We start from the raw sequence: 17328 nt of genomic DNA, 5'->3' as shown, positions 1-17328 counted from the left end.
AAAAAAGTTAAAAAAAATTCTAAGTCCCAAATAACGCTGGCGTTTTTTCTTTTTTTATGGGTGATAGGCTGAAAAAGATCGAAAAAATTTTTGGGGCTCCCCTCCTTCCCCCCTACATTTCCTGACTCATGGCACCTTAACTATACAGTGGGCACATGTGTAGGGCAAAATAAAAATTTTATTTGCTGTTTTGAAGGTTTCCCAGGCTTGTCTAGTGATGCTACATACACCTCCATTGTAACTTCAATTTGGTGCCGTATGCAAATTAAGCATCGCTAGTGTAACTTCGCTTTGCTTGGCGAATTAATGCTAGCGCAACTTCACAATCTTGCGCAACTTTGGATTTTAGTGAATTTGCGTAACGCTGGTGAAAATACGCCTGGCTAAGCGCGGCGAAGCGGACGCTGGCGCAACTACGAATCTAAGTGAATTTGCCCCTCAGTCCACCAACACTTTCATGCCATTCAGATTTTTATGGATCCACTGTTTTGTCAACCTTTGCACTTCAGTTAGAGCTTGCTGTTTCCCATCTGTAGACAAATTATCACTTTGGTGCCCTTCTTTTTCCAGCGGATATTCCTTTCGGGGCTTCAACGTCTCTGGCCGCAATGCAGGAGAATGTATCAAGATAGCTATAGAAGGCTAGGCAGGGAGTTTATTGCCCCAGAACAAATTGCTTGAGAAAGGGGTCACGCCCCGAAACGTTGCATCCGCAATAAACGAGCAAGGTTATACCTGCTAGTAGTACCCATGTTGTGCCGGTGTGTTCTGTGTCTATGTTGCTTTTGAGGTTGCCCAATTCCTCTATCATCAAGCACCTGGGATTCGTTTGTTTCTGGACGGCCAGGGTGTGCGAGTGTAAGTTTTTCCTTTTACAATTACCCAGAACAAATTGCCCATGAAGAAGCTCACTCATAAGTCATACAAAAACTGCTATCCATCACTTAGGCTCTATACGGGATATGACACTTTGTAATGTGTATAGAGCATTGTGTCATTCCCAGGTATATGATATCTGTAGGTTTACAGAATGTCCTTCACGCGAATGATTGCTTTTTTATATTGCCTGTAAGTCATTTCAGCTCCTTCTTCCTTGTTCCTATTTGTCTTGTTAAAATAAAAAAGGACTCTTAATTTTGTTGATACATTAAAATCGCAGAAGCCTGATCTGTAGGACGTACAGGCAGCATTTTAAGCATTATACAGCCGTTAACAATGTGGTGGGATGAAGCCCTTACATTAAATGTGAAAATAGATCATTCTGCTTGGTTGGGCACACCATGACCACAGACAGTGCTTTCTTTGTCATATTTTTAAATCATCTACAGAGACAAGGAACAGAGGTCATAACGCTTCATAACGCTGAAGTCTTCATCTGCTGCGAGCACCCAAATGTATCTGTAAATTATAAACCTGTGTGATTAGGTCTCATTAACATGTGATACTTTAAGCCATTTGTGTGCCAGTGTAAGGGCACGGGTCATTTATGGTGGAAGCAAAGGATGCGCCACAATACATCAGGGTTGTCTATCAGAAGACCATTGTGACCCCACTTGTGGATGAGTGGTGGATGAGTAAATTGAATGTGATATTCTTCAGCAGGAACACTTGTTGACTTGACCTCTAAATGTTGCTGTTCTACAGAACATAGGCTATAGGGGTCATTCACTGACATGCTTCCCAAAACTGTTACCCGCATCGAGTGCTGACCCACATATCGACTGGAGTCGCTAGTAGTGATGGGCGAATAAATTTGGCAGGTGTGAATTTGCTGATAAAAAAAAATCCACCGCGTCGGAAAAAATCGGGAGTGCACATAGTGGGGCACATAAAAATTGTTACGCATCAAAATTATTCTAACGCCCATTGACGTTAATGCATTTGGACAAAATAGGCGTATAAAAATTGTTGCGGGCGCCAAAATTGATATGCGTCAAAAAAAATTTTTGAAGCTCATTGGCAAAAATGCGTTTCGCTAGTTTTTTGCGGTCAATTCATGAATTTTTTTTACCGCATTTAGTACGATCGAAGGATTTTAATCCGTCGATCGAACGATTTTCCTTCGATCCCAAATTGGTAGGAAAGCCTATGGGGACCTTCCCCATAGGCTAACATTGGTGCTCGGTAGGTTTTAGATGGCGAAGTAGGTGGTCGAAGTTTTTTTTAAAGAAACAGTACTTCGACTATTGAATGGTCGAATAGTCGAGCGATTTTTAGTTAGAATCGTTCGATTCGAAGTCGTAGTCGAAGGTCGAAGCTGCCAATTCAATGGTCGAAGTAGCCAAAAAAATACTTCGAAATTCAAGTATTTTTTATTCTATTCCTTCACTCGAGCTAAGTAAATGTGCCCCACAATGTCATAACAATATGGCAGTGGGTGTGCAAAAAACTTACGCGTTTCATGCCTCTACACTTCCTCAGAGTCAACACATCCTTACAGTGATTGTCATTCACTGACAATCAAGCTACAAGTGCAATACTTGTATCCGGGTTCCGGGCCCACTCTACACCTTGGACCTCAGTATAAGGCGCCAATGGGTGCCGCTTCTGGGACATATGGTCGATCCTGGGAGGTGGCTGAAGGAACCGTTGACATAGCACATAATAGGGGTTGCTGGCCCTCTTGGCCCTCTTGGAATGGAAAGGTTATATTCCTTTTATAGACATCTAACAATATTCAGGAAAGAATTACAACTTCCACTGATACATCCCTGAGACAGCGGACATTCCTCTGCCTGACATATTGCAATCTACAGTTCTAGACAATGGTTGCAATAAGGCAATATTTTTGTGAATTCCTAAACTGCCTGTTTGTGGATTTCATTCTGCAGTTCAAAGTGCACAAACTCTTTTAAAATCTTAATACTGAGAATTGTTATTTGTCACTATCTTGATATCCTTGCCAGTAGCAAGGCCATTTGCTCCTCGTACTTGGTGTTCAAGTACTGTAGCTCCTCAGTTGTTACTTTAAGATCAATAGGGGCATCTTTAAATCTAGTGGGGATCTAGTGGTTGTGCTGGTTCTTGTAAGTCATAACCTGTAGCTTGAGTACTTTATTTTATAATGAAGGAGGTAGGGTTGTAGGATGGCAGTCAAGCCAATATGTGGCTGTTCCAAGTTACTTCCCTCATGATATTAACATTGATATTAGGTCATGTGTGCAACATGCAAAAAGCATTTCAGGATCACATCTAAGTGTGTTCTGGTTAGGGATGCACCGAATCCAGGATTCGGTTCGGGATTCGGCCAAGATTCGGCCTTTTTCAGCAGGATTCGGATTCGGCCGAATCCTTCTGCCCGGCCGAACCGAATCCTAATTTGCATATGCAAATTAGGGATGGGGAGGGAAATCACATGACTTTTCGTCACAAAACAAGGAAGTAAATTTTTTCCCCTTCCCACCGAATCCCCGAAACTAGGGATGCACCGAATCCACTATTTTGGATTCGGCCGAACCCCCGAATCCTTTGTGAAAGATTCGGTCGAATACCGAACCGAATCCGAACCCTAATTTGCATATGCAAATTAGGGTTCGGATTCGGTTCGGTATTCGACCGAATCTTTCACAAAGGATTCGGGGGTTCGGCCGAATCCAAAATAGTGGATTCGATGCATCCCTAGTTCTGGTATAACTTCTTCATTCGTCAAAAATCTTCATTTTTGACCGAGGGTAGTTTCTTTATCGCTATACCTTAGAAGACAGGAAGCCTTTTAGATATATATGTAGGTCTGTTTTAACAAATACACGGAGTAGTGGTGGGCAAATTTGTCCCGTTTCGATTCACCAAAAAAATTTGAGAATTTCCTGCAAAATTCGTGAAACGGTGAAAAATAGGCAAAACACAAATTTTGACACCTGACGCCTGTGCCAATTTTAACACCGGTGTTAAAGTCAATGGGCGTTGGATGCAGGCGACTTTTCACAATGGTTTCACTGAAATCCGTCGCGAATTTGCCCCTGCCGAATTAATTCTCCCATCACTAACACTGAGCTAAATATGACCCATATGAGAGAACTGGATACTGACCCCATGTTATCTATAAGTGTTTTAGGAACCAAGGAAGCCATATCTAACTGTATCCACTGAATATCCATTGTGTATATTTGGTTAAAGGAGCCCCACACAGACAATTTTTATATGATAGGACCAACTTGTTTTCTGATGCCAGCCCTGACTACAGCTTTAATATTGGCGTGTATTATTGCTGAGTCTTGGCAACTGTCTTGGATCTGAAACTTAATTTTTACTTACTTTACTTCATCTATTTATAAAGAGAAAATGGTCTTCTAAAATATCTCCACGTGGTATATGACTGGTCTGGCCCAAATTAAAGGTTTATGCATGTGTATACGCTACATGATTTTATTGTAAGCAAAGCACAAGTGGTTCAAGCCTTTAAATTATGCAACAAGTTGGTTTTAGCTGGTGACACTGATACCTTTTAGTGAAAGAAAAAAATTCTATCCCTCTACAGAAACCTGAGCTTTGGAACTCCCATCGGCGGATTTTGGAAGCCATGTAGCCTCCTTCATCTTTGATGAATTATGTTGCTCTGCTAAAAGGTATCGCCAACTATGCGCAACCTTAGTTTCTCCAGGATTAGCCCTGTAATCAAAGTGCTAAATTATGTAGCAGGGGCACTTTGTTCTGGTTTGAAATGTTTTTATATTTTAGAGCTGTATATAAAGGCTTTCACTAATGCATTAGGAATACATATAGTCAAACTACTATGCTTATTTCAAGATCTACAGACCTAGGGTTTGAGATAACTATGGGCGTTTGGTTGCACAAATGTGGCTCTTGTAGCAACCTTTCCTCTAATGATTTCTTGTTGGCACAGGAAAAAGATATGACCACTGTTTGCCTCAAGGAATTTAACTGTTGTCCCCAGGATGTCATTATAAAACCACTTCATGGTTCATTTTTTAAGATGTTACCCCATGAAGGAGGTAAACAATGAATAGAAGAACTTTATTCAGGAAAATGGTATTTGTGTTAAAGAATAAAGCCGACAACTGAGAAGAAGTGAGTAACTTTGAAATATTGATGCAAAAATGAGAGTTCACTTGAACTCCGCTCAAAGTCTGATTTGTGTGGATATTGAGCAGCACCAATAATGTGTTTATGGACCCACTAGTCCACGAGCCAAAAAGTTAAATTGGAATTTGGTGCACTGTTAAATAATAAGCCAGTTTCCCATTTTCTAGAAGAAAAAATATGCTCTATAGTGTATTAACCTTTTTTACAGGGATTGAGGAAAAAATCAGATCTACTCACAAGCCAATTTCTTGATAAGCATCGTGGATTTTGCTGCCCCCGTGATGTTAGTTCAATGATCTGCAATGCCCTTGTGGCCATGCTTACGAGACATCTCCATGGAGGTACTAAGCTCCAAAGCAAAAGCGTTTTTCTGATATTTCAATGCAACAGGTCAAGTTTAATTTGGCTGTCTGTTCATAAATCCCAAATCAGGCACATTTGCTATGGTATTACTGGTTCTTTACTACACTGCTGTCCAACCACAGCTCAATAAAAGTGCAGTGTCTCCGGTGATGGGCTCCGAGAGAGCTACGAAAGAGGGGAAATCTAGAATAGGGCTATATAGAGCATGTTTTTTTTATAGGAACTGGGAAATCAGCTTATCACTTTACAGTGCACCAAATCCCAATCTAGACTCACATATTGATGTAACAGAAGCAAAAATATTGGAACATCATAAAGAATTAAAGATATGGGACCTGTTATGCAGAATGATTTGGACCTGGAGTCTTCCGGATAATGGATCTTTCCATAATTTGAATCTTCATACCTTAAATCCACTAGAAAACATTAAATAAACTCAATAGACTGGTTTTGCTTCCAGTAAGGTTTTTTTTATCTCTTAGTTGAGATTAAGTACAAGCGACTGTTTTATTATTACAGAGAAAAGGGAAATCATCTTTAAAAATTTGGATTATTTGATTATAATGGGTTCTATGGGAGACAGCCATTCAGTAATTTTCTGGATAATGGGTTTCCGGATAACGGATCCTATACCTGTACTTAAAAATAAAATAAAAAGAACCCTATACATGAAACAAATAGCCAGAAAAAGAATTGATGTATGCATATTAGTGACTAGTGCTGCAGCATTAAATTCATCTTAAACTATAGAATGGAAGGTGTCCTAAAATCTAGGGCAGTCACATTTTTTTGCTTCAAACCCCTCTTGGAGGGCCAACATTTAGTTAATGTACCCCATAGTTGATTACAAGGTCACAGACATGGGAAAATTATTCAGCCATACAAGAATATCTAGAATAGAAAATATATTTTCTCCCTAAAGCTTACCCTTAGTAATGGGCGAATTTTCTCCCATTTCGATTCGCCGAAAAATTAGCCATTCTCCTGCGAAATTCGCGAAACGGCGAAAAATTGTCAATTTTGACGCCAGCATTAAAGTCAATGGCCATCCATTGTTGAAGCACAGCGATTTTTACGCGAGCAACTTATCTAAAATCTTTTTACGTCGGCGAATTTTCGCTGCCAAATTTTCGCTGGAGTTTCTTGAAATTATTCGCTGCCGGTGAAAAGCAGAAGTTTGGGGCGAATTCGTGCCAAGTGAATTTATTCGCCCATCACTACTCATCCTAATTGACTTCCAAGCTGAACATTCTCTTTTCTGTAGGACAACAAATAGATATTCTGCCCCCAATTCTCGCCCTAACTGGCCTTCAGGCTACATAATATTCCATAGGCCTGCAGGATGGCCAGTCATACAATTTGGAAACCACCAGTCTAGGCAGTATAAGTGGTCAAAATGGCAGAATGTTGACTTTTGTTGAATTGCCAGTCACAAGACTCCAGCAAGGGAAAATGAATAAGCTCATCTATGGGGTCATTGTGTATCTTTAGGGCAAGGCCAGACGTGGCGTTTTTGCAGCGTTTTTACATTGCGTTTTTAAGAAAGAGCAGCCAGGCATAAATATGCATAAACTGCACTACCACTGAAACCAATGGAAAACGCAATTCACACAGGGCGCTTGCAAGCTGAACTCCACCACAGGACGCCAGTATTGGCGTTTTTTAGCAGAAACGCTAATACGTCAGGAAACTACCAAATCAAAAGACTCTATAAATATGGCGTCCAAATTCAATGAGAACAATGAGAAGTGCATGCTGGGAAAAGAATCATACGTGCTAAAAAAACGCATGAAAAACACATGTTGGCGGTCGCACGTGGGTTCAGTAGCGTATTTATGCCTGGCTGGCCACAAAAACGCAACGTCTGGCCTTGCCCTTAATGCTTAAATGGCATCAACGCTCCTGTTGTCTGAAATGAACTTTGGCATCATTAAAAGAATTACAAAAATATCCCTACACTGTAGGATGATATTATATTTTAGTTTGAGGTCTTGGCGTTTCCTTCGTGAAATGCCACAGTACAGAATTGCACATATAAATACCCTCCTTCTGTGAATTGCGGTGGTGTTGGATGTCATGTCACATACTAAAGATACTTAAAACACACTGGGCAGCGGAACAATCGAAAACTCTACATACAAAAGCCAATTTTTTAAAATATATTTTTTCTAAAGGTTAATGAGGTAGGGATAGTGAATATTTCACTGTTAGCTTTGAAAACAGACGATTGTTTCACTGAGCTTTCTGGGGCAAGGGGCTAATGACATTTAATTCCACTCTGGCTAAGATAAATTATAATTGCTGCCATATTTTATTCATAAATAGATTATAAAACTACTGTACATTTCCTTTCACTCTGGATGAAGACAGTACATGTTCATTCTCGCTGCACTCAGTTGTTATTTAGAGTCTTCATCTGAACTTTCAGGGGTGTAAAACTAAATATCAGACCCAGCAAATGTTTGGGGGGCTTGAGAAACTCGGGACAGTGTCAGCTTCCCAAATCTTTGAAACGTATTAAAAATATTTCATGTAGGTTCCAGCATTGTATCTGTTAAAGATAAGTAGGGTTTAGTATTGTCCAAGAGTAGAAGGTGTTGCAGTGGTATCATCTAGTCCAGTGATCCCCAACCAGTAGCTAATGAGCAACAAGTTGCTCTCCAACCCCTTGGATGTTGATCTCAGTAGCCTCAAAGCAGGAGCTTGTTTTTGAATTCCAGGCTTGGAGACAAGTTTTAATTGCATAAAAACGAAGAATACTGCCAAGTAGAGTCTCCTGTAGGCTGCCAGTTCACATAGGGGCTACCAAATGGTCAATAACAGCTCATATTCGGCACCGCAAGGGACTTTTTGATGCTTGTGTTGCTCCCCAACTCTTTTTACATGTGAATGTGGCTCACAGGTAAAGAAGGTTGGGGACCCCTGATCTAGTCTCTTATCGTGGTCTGTTATCCTATATATAAATAGACTTTCCTCTTCTTTATTAGATGTTTCTGCCTGGTTAAGCTCTTTAATATTCTGCTGCTGCAAAGATGGATCTGGAAACCATGTGCACTGGATTAATTAAGGTTCAACAAACATATTTCAGCAGTGGTTATCTACAAGGGGGCCTTGGAGTATAGGGAAACCAGCAGGAATCCCAATTGACTCATAATTTAAGTATATAAGCAGAAAAAAAGAATATTTCTACATGGATTGGGGGACCCTAAAAGGCTTAGGGACAGAGCCCAGTATTGTCTATTTACACTATTACCTCCATTCGTCATCGCCCAGGTCCCATCCATTTGAAAAAATTCTTTCTAAAATCAGATGTAGGGCGACACATATCAAAAAAACAACTGGAATTAAATATTATATATTACGAAGACATCTCTTATGTGGAACTTGTGCCCTGACTCATGTCGACTGAATGGGTAAAACACATCACTATTCCATTGGGCAACCCTTTGCTAGATGCCATAACAACAGAACTGGACTGGCAATCTGTGGAGTCTGGCAAATGCCAAAGGTGCTGCTGTAAGAGGCCACAGACAATAACTATTTATTGGGCTGGTGGGAGGCTGTTTGGGCAATTGTGTTCTTGAATGCCAAGGCCTATTTTGAATCCCAGTCCAGGCATGCATAACAATCATTGCAAAGTCGCACCTTGCACCATGAAAAATGGCTTTCGTGATGGAACGCAAACAGAAAACGTGCATTATTTAAAAAAAGTGTTTTACCTCCAAGCAGATGTGAGTGTGCCCTATTTGGAACCCTTCTCAGTATATTTATATTTAAGTACAGAAGTGGGCGTTCCCCCTGTTGTTTGCATTCATGATTTAAATCATCTATATTAACAATAATAGTAACACATTATCACTGGTATATGAGTACGATGGTTGGCGTTATGGTTAGCCATGACTTATGCCATTAATTGCAGAGTGTGATGCAATGGTATCAGTCTTGTCTTATTACATCAGTCCACCATGGAGTCATTGCACCCTTAAGTTGATGCATCTAGAGTGCAGAATTTTCATAGGCACATTTAGCTGTTTCAATACTGGATTTGTGATGGGTGTGGAGTTGGTAGGGTTGTATTTTATGACTTGGTCCTGCCCAGTCTGTGACCTTGCTCAAACATACTGTAATGTTCCACTAAATGTCTATGGGCTCAATCTAGGCAACTTCTCATGATGTTTAAAGTTCACTGGTGGTCATCCACTGGAACAGTGACTATTAATAAGGCAGCTGCCACTGTACACATAAATGCAAACCAGGGGTGCTTCACCAATGAGGCAAGTTGAGGCTGTCGCCTCAGGCAGCAGCGCCCCACTAGGTCCCAGGGGCAGCAAAAATGCTGCTCCTGGTACTTTAAGAGCGAATTTCCAGGGGAGGGGGGGCAGCAGCAACTGCTGCTGCCTCAGGCGGCGTCGGGGGCCAGGATCGCCCCTGATGCAAACATACACAACAAGCAATGGCCAATACTTTATTGTCTATTTAAAGGGAATGCCATGTTGTTTATAACTAAAGGGGAACGCCACAAAAACATAACTTGAGCTTTCTGAAAAGTAAACATAATTTCAAGCAACTTTGCAATATACATTATTTAAAAAATATGCAGACTTCTCATGATTTTTAATGGTTTCTGACAGTTCCCTAAGCCTAGCCCCCTGCTCTCCTGCTGATCTATCTGACTACTTTGCTGAGCTGCCTGACTACTGTTACTTTGTTTCAACAGCCATCTGTGCTTAGCCTGCATCCTCCAAACCCCACAATTCCCTGCACATGTGATTTCAATAAGGAACAGAACATCACAGTGCAATGCATTGTGGGTTATGTAGTTCCTGCATGCTGTCTGTAAGATGTGGAGAAGTTGTTACAAATTGTAACATCAGCAGTGTCGGACTTGCCCGGCGGGACACCGGGAAAAAACCCGGTGGGCCCCGATCCCCGTGGGCCCCCGCCGGGCCAGACCCCCTTGGGGAGAAAAAGTTGTCAGCACTCTGCAGCGCTGTCTGCGCATGCTCGCCGAGCGGCGCCGCTTGCGCATGCGCATGGCGCCATTCACGTATGTGCACTGAGCGGCGCCTTCACACAGTCGTGCCAAGCTCGGCACGTCACAGTAGGGGGCCCTGAACCAGCAGTTCTGGTGGGCCCCGGGCCCCCCAGTCCGACCCTGAACATCAGTGTTTAGTCCCTCCTTCCCTGCCAGGATTTCAAATGATGCAGAAAGAGAAGAACTGTTAAACAGCTGGATTTCAGCATAGAAAATGGCATTTATTCATACTTTTTGAAGAAACAGGTAACTGTGATGAGTCTATTAGATGTTTCTGGGCCTGTTAATCAAATTTTGGTTTGGGAGCCGGAGTTCCCCTTTAAGAAATCATTTCAGAGTAAAATATATTCTGCTTTACTAATAACAAAACATTTTTGATGATACCCAGACATTCCAACGGTGCCGAACCAAATATCAGACCTATCAGTGACTTTATTTCACCGCAGTGCTCCAGAATACTCTTCCTTTATTAGAAGTTCCCTGCGTGTTTTTAATTTTTTTTTTTCTTTCCTTTTCATTTTCCCCCAAAAGTTAAAAATATCCCTCCAGCTCATCATTACAGCTGTGACTCAGTGGTCTTCATTGTCTTCAAAGCGGCGAGGAAATACAGGGAGGAGGGGAAGGGTGCCATGTGCAACTCCAGACGTTGAAAACAAAGATCTATGGATTTTTCTATACTTTCTTTGTGACTGTTTTTATTAAGATCTGAATCACTGCTCCTGCTCATCCTCCTTTGCGCAAGCAACGCTACATGAGTCTTGGACAGCAGTGATAATCCCTTGTTTTCATTTCAATGCCCTGCTCCCTACCCGGCAGAATGAAGGCATTGTTTGTGCAGAATGAACACATGGTTGTGTAGTCACTACACCCACATTGTGATGAGCCAAAAGCCGCTGGGCACGTCCCATATTCTGGTCACAGGATATTGTCACTGGAAACGATTTTGTGAATTTAAAAAGCCTTCTTCGTAATACATAAATACTGCACATGACTTCATCTGGCTTTCATCAGTCACTCATGAGCTGTAAATTCTACACAGAACTAAATGAAGGCATTTGCTGCAAATTCAGATGAACGTGCCTGCCATGACATCAGGCCAGAAAATGATAAATCTACTTGAGCAAACGCTTGATGCCGAAGGTCAAAGATCATTTATTACACAGACGTCAGAACTCAAATACATTTAAAGGATAAGTAAACCTTTAAAATAAGCGAATGTAAAATTGAGGAGGAGGCTATTCTAAGCACTTTCGTCTTTTACATTCATTATTTATTTATTTTTTATTCCACGATATTAAGGGATACATGTACTGTTAATATGAATGAATTTTGTTACAACAACACCACCTGCTGGTCATTTTCCGACCTTTGTGACCAACAAGTAGTCAAGGAAGTTGTCAGGAGAAAGAAAGAGACTGCTCTGATGTTCTTCTGCTTAGAAATAAAATTAGAAACCTTTCTCACATCTTTCCTAAGCAGAAGAACATCAGAGCAGCCTCTTTCTTTCTCCTGACAACTTCCTTGACTACTTGGTGGTCAGAATGGTCAGAAGAAGGATGTTGCCTGGTTTCATCATATTCACTAAGCAAGCAAGGTAAAGGATTAACTATCTTTTCAGCAAGCTCGTTTCTTGTTACGCCCACAAACGCTTACGTTTAGCAAGCCTCAAACTATAGGAGAGGGAGCTTTTCCAAGGCAATGGGAGAACTTGGTCCTTCTTCATTCCTAATATTTCCAGTCCATACACTAATAAAGGATCTCCTGGTGGGTCCCTATATAGGAAAATGTCCATAAGACCTTACTTATTTTCCCCATACACCTATATACCATTTGGCACTATCGCCATCTATATAGTTACTGTAAAAGTAGACCCTGGTAGTTAGGTCTCAATGGTGGGCCCTAGGAGTCCAAGTCTGACACTGGTACCAAACCCCATTTGTGCTCTACAATATTCTGTGATCCAATCATTGCTCATTTGTGATATTCCTTTGGAACACATTGCTTGAGTATCTAACAAATATACTCAGAGGGGTGGAATATTTTCCTCCTGATACAGCACATATATTTTTCGATGAATACTAGTGATGGGCGAATTTGTCCCGTTTCGGCCAAAAAATTGGGAATTTCCAGCGATATTCGCAAAACTGCAAAAATTTGGTGAACTGCGAATTTTGACGCCGGCATTAAAGTCAACGGGCCTTCAAATAATGTTGACGCACAACAGTTTTGACGCAAGTGACTTTTCTGACGCACGTCCAAAATTTTTTGACACCGGAAATTCGCCGCTTATTCGCACCTGCCGAATTTATTTGCCCATCACTAATGAATACTATCACATCTGGCCCTTTATAATTATACTATGGAAATTGCAGAATCTTCCTACATCATGGTGTAAGCCTACATCTTTAAGAAAATTTGAGACTGCCGATGCTTGTCTTATATAAAGAAATCCACGCCGGCGTGAGTGCTCTTACCTTCTCACATTCCGCTACAATGCTGATGAAAGTAGAATTCCAAATGTGTTACAACAGCTATACTGGAGTTGCTTAGTAACACGTCCCATAACGATGTCACAATGCTTTCGCAGAATAAAGGAAACGCTCATTAAAAATTAAATCTCTATACTCTGACATGTAGCTTTGGCTCTAGGGAGCTCCTAGGTTATCTCTTCCTGGTTATTAATCCAATAAAAAAAAATTCTGATTCACTCTCTTCCAGAAAGCAATAAAAGAACAGGAACAATCCGTGTGATAATGTAATGCATTGTTTGTACTAATTACTAGTACAGGAGGTTTATCTGAATAAACCAAATGTTTCAGTCTGTGCAGCGTGATAGTAAAGTAAATATGGAATAATGGATTAAAGATGTGCCTTGAAAGGGTCTATAATAGCATGTCTTTGGAGGCTAACGCATATTATTTCTTCACTACACATCTTTATTAATGGCTGGGTTTATGAGGTATTCCAAGGCACATTCCGAGATGAAAAGACACTAAGTGGAAATATAAGAGGGTAATTATACATACTATTTAACCACAGAAATAAACATTGCCTTTTATTTATATAAGAACCAGTTTTCCTATTCTGCTAATATTGACCAATTAAAAATTGCAGATAATATTCTATTTATTTATAATAAAGAGCAGCAGTTCTGTCTTGCTTTATGGCCACCAATCTAGCTTATGTCATGGCGCAGAGTCCATTTAAAACAACTGTGGCCTTAATAAAGTCCTTAATTAATTGTAGACTTGTTGAGATGATTATGCTAATCAGAGGATATGGAAACCTAGCAAAAGTCATTACTAAATGTAATTTCATAAAAACTGGATCATGAATGATATCCATTGGCTGCTTGATGGTTTCAAACAACCCCCAAGCTTAGTTCCTCAACAGCAGCCCAAAGTACACTGAGCATGTGCAGTGTCTCTGACACTCAAAAGATGGCCTAACTAGATCCCTGATTAGTAAAAAGACACACAACACAGTACTGTTTACAAGACTCAGAATAATGTCTCCTCCTAAAGGGAAGAGCCATCCAGCTGCCATTTGTGAACCCTGACTGCTGGACGCCTACTGGTATAATTCTTAAAAGGAAAATATAGACTGGACTGCAAAGGAAAACAGTTTCCCTTCCCTATTGAAAAGCAATATCGAAATGTGTATGGCCTGTGCAAATGTGGTATTTGTTAAATGAAGAAGAGTGAATAGAACCTCTACTTCTTAAACCTTGGTCTTTGTCTTAGTAAAGATGATAGTATTGTAATGACGAAGGGAGGTTGTACCCCCCGAAACGTTGATATTGGTGGTAAATATAAATAAAAGAAAGGGGGTTTCCCCACTGCAGAAAAACTGGTGTGTGCGGATCCATAATTGTGGAATTGCTGTTAGTAAAGATGATGACATATTGTCAAGTCCATTCAATGACCCAAGGGCCTAAACATTTAAATAAACCTGATTTGGTTCACCAAATAATCTTGTGGCAACCTCAAGAGATGAGTCTGAGTATGCCTGGTTAAGTTTCTAAGACTTTGGTTTCATTGATGGACTATTTCCATAACTTGTGTTACCTTTGTGTATAGCTGCAGGGAGAAACCGCACTTACCTTCTAGGGGTTAGTGTCGCTTCCAAGATGGCGGCGCCCAGGGGAGACCACGTGGTCGTCGGACACCAACGTGACTATTCTAACACAGCGTATTGATGCTGGCATCAAAACGTACAGCATCAATACGCAATTTCGGTGCATGACATCATCAGGCACGTTTTTGGCGCGAAAATTTGCCTATTTAAGGACACCAGAAGATCCACTCAGTGCCCGATTATAGGTCCTTCTACATTGTGTTCCTGGGTGTGATTATTGACTGAACTCTTGATCTTTGACCTATTGCCTGTATCCTGACTCTGAAATCTTGCTGAATGAACTGACGATTCTTCTGCCTAACCCTTTTGTACCACAAACGGTGTTATTTATACATTCCTCCTTGATCCTTACTGCAACTGCGCCTTTGGGCCTTGACAATAGCTTTCTAAGTAAAGCCTCCATAGAAGCTTTTGTAAACTGAACTTCCATTACACAAAATAAGTAATAGTGGCCCTTAACTTTCTAACGGTTCTCTTATTGGTGGGTAACACATTTGTTTGTTGTTGGAATAACTGAAATTCAAATTGATTGGGGCAAAAACAATACGTTTGTTCCAGAATAACCGATTTTGGAGTACATTTTTTTTTCTCAGGATGGGAGTTCAGGGAGTTCATTGGAGTTTCTAGATCAGTGATCCCCAACCAGTAGCTCGTGAGCAACAAGTTGCTCCCCAACCCCTTGGATGTTGCTCCCGGTGGCTTCAAAGCAGAGGCATATTTTTGAATTCCAGGCTTGGAGGCAAGTTTTAGTTGCATAAAAACCAGGTCTACTGCCAAACAGAGTTTCCTGTAAGCTGCCAGTCCACATAGGGGCTACCAATAGCCAATCACAGCCCTTACTTGGCACCCTAGATAAAACAAATCATTTTATCAAAGGACAAACGTAATCACTGGAGTATACCGGAGGAAAGATCAGTTGTTAAATGATTTTACCACATTATTTGTACATTTGCCTGAACACAAAAGATTTTTTTTATGCTTCTTTTACACAAAACAATTATATGTGTTAATTATTTAAATGTTCTACAGTACATCAGTTGTAAAATTTTAATATCAGTCCTATAGACTTAACTTTGTTCTTTTATATAATGTCATGATACCTTTGCACCTTAATAGCACTTAATCGTGTTTTTATGTTCCTGGGCTTCAACATTTGTAGGTTAAAGTCCCACCCCCACATTACTGTAATTTTTTTTGTCCATGTATGCTAAGCCTAGAAATTAAGGTCATAATAATTAAAAGTAATTAACAAGGCTGGTCAGATGTTCCTAATTTGTCCTGTTTTTCTGTTTTTTATACAGTTCCATCAGGTGAGAAGAGTGATGACCATCCTTTTCCTTACTATGGTTATTTCATACTTCAGTTGCATGAAAGCTGCCCCCATGAAAGAAGCCAGTGTCAGAGGACAAAGTGGCCTGGCCTATCCGGGTCTTCGGACCCATGGTACTCTTGAGAGCATAGGTGGTCCCAGTGGCTCAAGAGGAGGTGGACTTCCTTCACTGACAGATACTTTTGAGCTTGTCATAGAAGAACTCCTGGAAGAGGAACAAAGTATAAGGCAAAGCGAGGAAAGCAAAGACTCTGACTTGTATTCATCTAGAGTAATGCTAAGCAGTCAAGTACCTTTGGAACCACCATTGCTTTTCCTACTTGAGGAGTACAAAAACTACTTGGATGCTGCAAACATGTCCATGAGGGTCCGGCGCCACTCTGACCCAGCCAGACGTGGAGAGCTGAGCGTGTGTGACAGTATTAGCGAATGGGTTACAGCAGCAAACAAGAAAACTGCAGTGGACATGTCGGGGCAGACGGTTACTGTCCTAGAAAAAGTCCCAGTATCTAAAGGCCAACTGAAGCAATATTTCTACGAGACCAAATGCAACCCTATGGGTTACATGAAAGAAGGCTGCAGAGGCATAGACAAAAGGTACTGGAACTCTCAGTGCCGAACTACTCAGTCTTACGTGCGGGCTTTCACCATGGATAGCAAAAAAAAAGTTGGTTGGCGCTTTATAAGAATAGACACTTCTTGTGTATGTACACTGACCATTAAAAGGGGAAGATAGTGAATTTATCTTGTATAGATTATATTGAGAAGAAAATATCTATTTGTATATATACATAACAGGGTAAATTATTCCGTAAGAAAAAGAAAATTAATTTTATGGACTGCATGTATAAAAAAAGAAGTTTATACAGTAAAGTGGTTCTACAATCTATTTATTGAACATATCCATAACATTAACAGATTCATCTGCACACAATGTAACCCGTTTCATGCTGAAGCATCTAGGAACCCATTGCCGTGCTATTTTTTCCTGGATCCTCCAGCCAGTTATGGGTTTAAGGGAAAATATTCACCCAGTTTCTCTTCCATTTCTTTTCCTTCACATGAACAGTAAACTATGATAATGCATCTTATTGGGTGTAGAGAAGACTCTTTCCCTATGAACACAGCCGCCATATTTTTGATCTTAACTGAGGCATCTCCATAGATTTAAAAAGACAAGGGCGTTTCTGCCATAGGGCAAGGTGAACACCTCTACTTGGATGGTTCTACTTAATGGAGAATTCAACCCTTAATTTAAAAAACCCTCCCCCTCAACCCTACATAGACCCCTCTCTCTGCTCCCCCCAGCCTAGATGTTACCCTGGGTAAATGCCCCCAACTCTTTACTTACCCAGGGATTCAGGGCATCGGAGTTCACGAGCGCCATCTTCTTCTCTTCGGTAATCTTCAGAATGAGAGC

At 40.7% G+C, this 17328-nt stretch overlaps 1 protein-coding gene across 2 annotated transcripts in view; it reads left to right on the top strand.

The window, feature by feature from the left end:
- The window catches only part of LOC108715060 (brain-derived neurotrophic factor), a 64059-nt gene extending 47336 nt beyond the window's left edge, over positions 1–16723 (top strand). For both annotated transcript variants that reach the window (XM_041560895.1, XM_018259909.2), the window contains exon 2: positions 15880–16723. In XM_041560895.1, the coding sequence (XP_041416829.1) occupies positions 15880–16644 (765 nt within the window). In that variant the 3' untranslated portion in view covers positions 16645–16723. The remainder of the gene's footprint in view (positions 1–15879) is intronic.
- The last annotated feature ends 605 nt before the right edge of the window (positions 16724–17328 follow it).

Source organism: Xenopus laevis, chromosome 4S, assembly GCF_017654675.1.
Source record: "Xenopus laevis strain J_2021 chromosome 4S, Xenopus_laevis_v10.1, whole genome shotgun sequence".
In the NCBI taxonomy this organism is placed as follows: Eukaryota; Metazoa; Chordata; class Amphibia; order Anura; family Pipidae; genus Xenopus; species Xenopus laevis.
The sequence above is the reverse complement of the archived record's forward strand: the minus strand, read 5'-3'. Positions and strand labels throughout refer to the sequence as shown.